This window comes from Carassius carassius, chromosome 2 (assembly GCF_963082965.1).
Source record: "Carassius carassius chromosome 2, fCarCar2.1, whole genome shotgun sequence".
Classification (NCBI taxonomy): Eukaryota; Metazoa; Chordata; class Actinopteri; order Cypriniformes; family Cyprinidae; genus Carassius; species Carassius carassius.
In genome coordinates, this window is record NC_081756.1 from 23,246,739 (window position 1) to 23,255,213 (window position 8,475).

Consider the following 8,475-nt stretch of genomic DNA (forward strand, 5'->3'; position numbering starts at 1 on the left):
AAAAATACTAAATCACTATGAGCTTTGAGCAACAATGTTTATATTGACTCAACATGACTGTCTTTCCTTCCACATCATCTATCTTTTATTATTCAACAGACAGTGATCTGAGAAGTATATTTATAAAAGAAGTATAAAAAAAAACATGGAGAGCTGCGAACACCTGTAATATGCTGTAATATACATGTAATACATTAGCAATATGAACAGGTTTTTAAAAGTGCAATCACTGTATTTATTATGTAATACACCAATGTAAACATCACATCAACGTTATGCACCTTCTCAAGACAGTGACTGCTGGGTCAAAAGATACAGCAGATGGACAGGCCACACTAAACGCAAATTAACAGGTTCTGTTTTAGCTGTTATTCCTAGTCCTAGAGCTCGGTTTAGATATAATGTCATCGCTGGATACCGTTGTGTTGCCATGTATAATCAGTGGATCCGGTTACAGTTAACGTTACAGATCTAAGAATCAGACTCTATAGGTAAACAGGTGACATCAGCACGAGCTGATCAGACTCCTCTTACCTGACGTTTAAATATCCCGGTATTCACCCGTCTGTCTTCGATGGCATTTGGAAAGAAATTATTCCAGTGAAGATCTCGTGCCGCTGTTAGTGATGATGGTGTTTATGTGACATTGTCGGGTGGGCTTAGCTGAAGCCAGCGCTGGCTACACTCCGCATTACTACCGGTTAATGGAGGGACAGCCGCCTCCTCCGTGCAGTTTAATACCGCTGGCCAAAATCTCAGCAAGGCGTTGAGGAAAACACGAACAAATCCGGTAATATCGGTAGAGCCGAGACCGTTGTTTCAATTGAAATCAGTGGGTACTATTTACTGTGTAATTGTGACGGCTCAACCAAACATGCTACAGTAGTGGAGAGAAACTTGCTCTCCTATTGGCCGTTGAGTGACAGCTACAGCTCTGATTGGTCATTTCGGATGTCTTTTATTTCGCCCCGCCTCTTGGGGTTTTCCAGTAGTTTGGTAACTGGCAAGTTTAAGGAACTGGCAATGTGTCAGGTTGTACATTACAGTTTATTTCCTTTCAGTTCTTCCAAGCGTTTAGGTCTAAAAATGCAATGCATACTGCAAATATGGATGCATATTTAAATGATTATTATTATTATTCATTTTGTACTTTTTTTTCTCTTTTTTTTTACATTTATCCTGGATAGAAGCTCATGTATCAGTAAACAAATGTTTAATGAATTTTGTGTGAAGACAAGTAAACAAATAAATCCATGGTTATTATGCAACTTAATATAAGTCATAGAAGGTGTAAGGAAAATAATTCAAAACCATCATAAACTCTGACATTCTGTGAGGAAAGTGACAGACCCTAAATAGATTATGAATATACAATACAAAAAAAAAAAAGACATACAATCTATATATAATAAATGTAAACTGGGAATCAGTGCAAGGGACAGCGCCATACAAATCTTGTGTTACCAGACCCCCCTTTAGAGGTTCAGTTTGTGTACTGGCTTGACAGTTTGAATGTCCCTTATTAATATTGTGAGGTTTTTGGCTACAAAGAAACTTTTACAAATTCAAGACACAATGGTAACAGCCAGGGGATCTCAGTCATTGTCCAGCACTATCTGACATTCTGATTAGTACTGTGGATGTTTAGCTTTTAAGATATAGCTCAACACCATATACGCATTTTACATTATTATGCTGCTTATGTGTGTGCCTCAGTTAGGTCCGGTCTTTTTTTATTTATGGAAAATGATGGGCATTAGATTTGTCAGTTTGGTGGCAGGCTTTACAGAGCTGTCTTGCCCTCAGAAGGTCAATCTGCTTTCTTGCTTGCTCAGCTCCTCCTCTTCCCCTGGGCTCAGATTATTTCCTCTTAGCCTTTAAGAGCAAAAAAAAAAAGAGCAAAAAGCCTCTGTATTAACACAAATCATTCACCGGGCATGGGTATTAATGTAATAAAGCATTTAATTTCTATTGAGACACCTGTCTATAATCCTTTCCGCAAAATTTAAACAGTTAAACGACTATAAATAATTTAATAAGCAGTAAAAAAAAAAAACTGTTGTTTTGGCCAGAAATATTGTAATGAATAAATAATATGCAAATGTATAACTTTCACGTGTGACAACTTGAGGACACAGTTTAACTTGTCTGTTAACACTTCTGTTGAGTTTTGACGTGTTTTGAATGTATGCTATTGTGGTTTTATTGTGTTCACCTGTTTATACACTGATGAGAAAAAATATAGGCCTATATATTGGGAATTAATTTAGTTTGGCAGGCATTATGTATAACTTAAGAGGGTTTGACCAACATACAGTGCAACTTTTAGAGAAAACACACATTTGTCTGATTGGACTTTTGACTCAACGAATGACTGAGTGAAATAAATTAACATTTATTGAGTAAAAACAAGCACATACAGTCAGCTAAAACAATTAAATATGATCTTACCAGATTTCCTTAACACTAGTGTTCACTTTCAGTGCCTCTATTAGACACTCAACCCCCTCTCTGCTGATACAGTTTTTATTTAGCCTAAGTGAAAGAGAGAGAGAGAGTGAGCTTGTAAATCCAAGGCATACAGACATGCAAAAAAATTAATTAATAAATAAATAAGAAACGAAGTAGATTGAATAAGTCACTCACCACAATTCCTCCAGAGATTTGCTCTGACTGATAATTTTTGCCAGAGCACATGCCCCTGCACTGCCCACACCATTATCCACCAGACTGAAACAAAACAACATTATCACTACCCACAATTTTATATATATATATATATATATATATATATATATATATATATATATATATATATATATATATATATATATATATATATATTCATATTTATACATAGAATGCAGAATTATTGTAATATAGGATTAAGATACAGGACTAAAAAAAGATTACCTTAGCCATATTAGCGTTGTGCTATTTTTAAGTGCATCTGCCAATGCCTTGGCTCCCCTGTCCCCAATTTTATTACCCCATAGTCTGGAAATAAAAAGTCAGATAATACAATGTAATATAGGCACAGTATTGGAACATACAAAAATGAATTACTCTCATTATTGACCTTACCCTAGAAACTGCAAAGACTGGTTGTAGCTTAGGCCTTCTGCCAGCTGCTCTGCTCCCTGCGATGTGATGTTATTATTTCCAAGTCTACAAAACAATTATATATTTCATTTGGGAAACGTGTTTCAAGATGTGCAGTACAACATGAAAAGATGTTAATAAAATGATCAGCATCCCACTGGCCAGAAAAAGCATATAATAACCTGAGCTAAAATAAGCACTGACCTCAAAGACAGGAAGTTCTGCTTTGATTTTAACAGCCAAGCAAAGTGTTGGGTGCAAGCATCTGTAAGGTTGTTATTGAAAAGCCTGCAGAAATATTGAGGTAGTAATGAAACTTGGTTATTCTAAGTAATACAATAAAATACAAGTTATGCATAAAATGCAAAGTGAAGATGTTCTATATTCTCACGCTATTTTTTGGAATCTTTCACACTTCATTCCCTTTTGCAGAAGTTTCCGGATTCCTTCATCTGATATGTTATTGTTCCTTAAACTGCAGGATTCAGAAATTCATATAAATCCATTTGAAAAACAGTTTTCAGAAAGAAAAAAAAAACATAAATGAAAAATGTCACCATATACTTTTCCCCTCATCACTCCAAACCCGTATTGCCTTCTTTATACTGTAAGATATTTTGAAAATGTTTGGGGTCCAAATGACATTGTACTACATTGACTTGCAAAAACAGCCATTTTCAAAATGTATTTTTCATGTTTCACAGAGTAAAGAAATGCATACAGGTTGAGTAATTGAAAGAACAAGTAGATGATGAAGTTAACATTTTGGAATAAACTATTCCTTTAAGCAACAATTATAACAAAACCTTAATCATTTAACCTCTCATCTTACTAAAGGGAGTGACAAATATGTAGACATGGTAGAAGCTGCTCCGCTCCCACATCCCCCACTGAATTGTTGTCCAATTGGAGCCCAACAGGATTCCTCAGGTACTTTAGCACATACGCCAGTGCAGTACATTCCACTGGTCCAATGTTACAGTAGGTGAGCTTCAGGTGCTCAACGTCCAACTTAGCCATGGTATCTTGAGCAATACTGCTGTCTTGCATTTCATAGATACACTTAATTAGCCAAACAAAACTTGGCATGGCATGCATGCTCTTCTTTTCACCCTCTAAAGGACGAGGAATGGACTTGAAATGTCGCTGCATACATTTAGACAAAGACTTCACTACCTGCTTGGCCTTGCGTTCCCGCATAGCAGTAGGACAGCATTCCAGCAAGAGATTATGATGCCGCTGGGATAAAAGTCCTGACACAAACTGAGCTGTAATCTGGAGGTTTGGTGTCTCTGTCACACGGGACTCCACCCCCACTACAGAACTGTCAATACAAGGTTCCAGACATCTTTGAGATAGGCCCGACAACTGCTTGTACTTGGGCTGAAAGAGTCTGTAGATAGCAGAACGATATCTGTTACGATTCAGAACGACATAGAGAGCAGCGAAGAAGCACTGTAAGGTGATGTGCAGAAATTCATAGCGTTTACAGTCTGTAACAAATAGGCCACTGGAGTAAATGAGGAAGCCCATGCTAACATCCTGTTCTGTGAGCCCAATTCTTTGCAGCTCATATCCTGAGAACACATAACAAGAGGCTTCCAGACCTTCCAATGCCAGCTGTCCAAGTTTTAACACTGTGTTCAAATGTTCCTCCAACCAGGCCTTTCCCAGGACTCCTTGGGGCTGATATGACTTTCGCTGGAAGAAATGCTGTAAGACCAGGAGATAGACATCAGTGATGGTCTGGGGAATACCATCTTGGCTACCCAGAAGCTCCTGGTGGCACTTGGTCACAATCCAGCAGAAGACTGGGATGTGGCAAAGACTTAGCAAAACCGAGTTAGCATGGAGGGACTCTATGACACGTCTAGCCATAGCAGGGTCACTGTGATGTTTCTTAACAAAGCAATCAATACCTCCAGGAGAAAAACCCTTCAGGAGCACTTCTTTGTGGAGATAGCGCTTCAGTGATGGGCCCACAGCCTGTGGCCTGCTGGTAACCACCTTCATAACACCCTTCATTAACGTACCCTGCAACAGATTGAAAAGCAAAACAGGTACAGGCACTTGCTTTGTGGGGCAGCAGTGGCGTTCTTCATCTGTGAAACCCTGTTTAAACTCATCGAGCCCATCAAAGGTAAAGAGGACCAAATTAGGATGGTCTAGGATGAACTGGAAAACCTCATCCTGACCTCGATCAGGCCAGCAGCAGTGCAGGAAGAGGAGCTCTTTCAGAGACAGCTCTCTGTGCTCTGCGTTCAGCTTGCGGCAACTGAAGGGGAACAGCAGGAAAATGTTTTTGAGCAAGGCTTCTCTTGCCCAGAGCAAGTGCAGTCGCTGAAGCAGTGTGCTTTTGCCACTTCCTGCCTCCCCAGAAACAAGAAAGGTGTCAGCATCGTCATTTAGAGTCCCCAATGGACCCACCACATCCTCTAGCCCTAGCGTAGTAGTTTCCCCAGAGCCATCCATTACTTCAAGAAGTCCATCTGTGTAAATGTCATCCAAGGAGAAATGTCCTGTCCCGCCATAGGTGTTAAGGGAATGGGACTGGGCAGCAACAGAGCTTCGCAGCTTCTCCTGGTAAAGCATACAATCTGGAGAAACAATGGAAAGTAAAATACAAACTGTAGTGACAAATATATAGTTTGTATTCAGTACATTTAAAGTTATGCTTTTGAGCTTCTAACTATGAGAAATAAAGAAAATAATGGAATATAAAAACGATTAGAAAATTGTGTTTGTTAAAATATTTATTTCATAATTATTTACATATTTATATTTAATATAGTGACAATGTAATTATAAGTGGCAACATAATTATGTCCATCTTTGTGCATTTGACAATCAGTAACACCAAAGACAAAGAAAAATGTCTCATACTGGCAGAAAGATGATTTTCTTTATCTTCAGGGTTTGGTCTGGTTGTCTCTGTTTGCTCTAGATACTGTAGTAACGTCTTTGCAGCAGTTTCCCCTTTAAACCTGACTTGGTCTAACAGCCTCCGAACCTGCCACAATCCAATAAGATCACTGTCTATCCACAAGTAATTGACATTTACTGTTAACAAGCTTGAAATATTTACATGCCAAGCTGAATTGCACTTATCAAGTACTAAAGGAAAATAGTTACATTTTCAGAGTATATATATATATATATATATATATATATATATATATATATATATATATATATATATATATCACAGTGTGACAAATTTCAGTTGGCAGTTGTCTGAAAATTGTTCGGCAAATTGTGTCAGTATCAATGAGTAGTCATGGGGAAAATGACATGACAGTTAGTCATAGAGCACACTAAATTTCAGGGATTTCGTAACACAAAGAAATAAATTAATTAATGGATTAAAACAGTGTTCAGATAAATTACCTGCTGTGAGGGTGTGTATACAGGTAGTTGCACCACATCACAATCTTTAATGGTGAAGTAGCCAGTCGTTAGTAAAACATTCAATGCTCCGTCAATATTATCTCTGAGCTTTCTCACTAACACTGGCCTGTCAGCAAGTAATGTTAAAGTTGCAGTGTCTGGTCTGTTCTTGCCCACCACAGCACATTCTTCCCCAAAACACAGCCCAGTCTTCTGCTCCTCAGGTAAGACCTGGTTCATTGCAGCCAAGAGAAGGCTGCATGCATCTTCTCCTTTATCATATACCACATCTAAAAGTTGCCTGACTTTGTAACTTAGAGCTTTCTCTACCACTTGTATGCTTAGATAATCGTCCCAGACAAGAACCTCCCAGGCCAGGAGAAGGTCCAGAACACAATCCAGAGGTTCGGCACTGCCTCCACCACACAGGACCGCCAGAAGCTCTGCTCGCTGTTTTAGGATCAACTGGGGAGTACTCATAGTGGTACTCAGCCTTGTCTCAAAGCCATCAGTCACAATCAGAACCCAACTACAGGGATGAGACAGAGAGAAGACCAACAACATCACAACTTCTCACTAATGAACCATTTGTAAATTTATATTGTTGCATTTATTAGATATCAGAGAGATGGCATCCATTTTATTATAGGCTAATACTCTGAACAGCTAGAGTAAATTTAGCCACTAATATCCTCATTTTTTCCTAAAGCGGTCTAACTATGTTCCCGTTGTTATTTTATTTCCTAAACTTACGTCTAGATTACGTGTTGATCGTTTAGTTAAGTAAGGAACATTATAAAATTGACTTTGAATAAATATACTCCGCAGACATTAGGAAAGTTAAGTAAATAATAATAAATATAATAAAATAAAAAAATAAAAAACACTTACCAGGCAAGGTCTGAAATATATCCTGAATGTCATTGTTCCCCAGCTATAAAGGTCAATTTAATGTGTCATTCATGCTGTAACGTTACGCGTATCATTTAATAACAAAAGCGTTTGTCTCATTTGACATTTTCAAAATTCTATCGCAAACGAAACACGATTACGAATGTCTATTTACTAGATATTCCGTGATATTAAAACACCACGAGCACACTTACATTACAGTCCGTTTAGTCACTTTAAGATAATGATCGTCCGAACTGAAAGTGAAAGAGGTGCTGTCCGAATCTTCAGGAAGTCCTTACTGTCGAGTCGGTTACTCATAAAAAGCAGTCTTCCCCTGCGTCATACTATCCGCCCTATCTGTCCTAAATAGTATTGAAAATGACTAATATCACACAGAATTTAGCATGGATAGCGTGCACTTTGGGACGCAGGCTCAGTCTAACACTGTTGCAGAGAAGACCGAGGGTGTTGTGACACTTTGTTTACAGTAAGTGATTGCAGTTTTACACAATATGACAAAAACTTTGATTTAATAATCACATAACTATCTTCGGTTTTTAAAATGTTTTTAATTATAGGCTTCTCGTCGCTGATACTGCGTAAAGTTAGTGTCAAATACAAATACTTGTTACTAACTGATTTTTTTGTCCCGTGAACCCTAATTTTACACAATATAAAGCTATAAAACTTCTGCTGTCACATCAGGAGGGTGGTGCTCATTTGGTCCAACGCTCCTCGAGTCATGTAGGCAAAGTTTGGGGGGTGACAACAGGTTAAAACGCGGAAGTGAGTTAAACGAGTTAATGCCTAGGATGACTGACACAAATAAACGTAGAGCCGTTTTGGTTGTGAAAAGGAAACAGGGACAGCACTTTCACAGTTGTGAAGAAGGATGCAGATCCACACTTCAAACACAAGAGGGAAGTCTAGCATCATGTAAAACGTTGTGGAAGATGGGGACTGCCCCCTTAAAGGGTTAGTTCACCCAAAAATCAAAATAATGTCATTAATAACTTACCCTCATGTCGTTCCAAACCCGTAAGACCTCCGTTTATCTTCGGAACACAGTTTAAGATATTTTAGATTTAGTCC

The 8,475-nt window shown here is 38.3% G+C and overlaps 1 protein-coding gene across 1 annotated transcript; it reads right to left on the bottom strand.

Annotated features, from left to right (window-relative positions):
* Window positions 1–1,057: 1,057 nt before the first annotated feature.
* Window positions 1,058–7,784, bottom strand: LOC132106685 (nucleotide-binding oligomerization domain-containing protein 2-like). The gene is made up of 12 exons (XM_059512591.1): window positions 7,592–7,784; window positions 7,381–7,423; window positions 6,490–7,018; window positions 5,986–6,112; window positions 3,935–5,699; window positions 3,494–3,577; window positions 3,307–3,390; window positions 3,085–3,168; window positions 2,914–2,997; window positions 2,647–2,730; window positions 2,452–2,535; window positions 1,058–1,875 (listed from the first exon to the last, which is right to left on the bottom strand). Exons 3-12 carry the CDS (start codon window positions 6,967–6,969, stop codon window positions 1,803–1,805), a joined length of 2,949 nt encoding a protein of 982 aa, XP_059368574.1. The 5' UTR covers window positions 6,970–7,018; window positions 7,381–7,423; window positions 7,592–7,784; the 3' UTR covers window positions 1,058–1,802.
* Window positions 7,785–8,475: the final 691 nt, after the last annotated feature.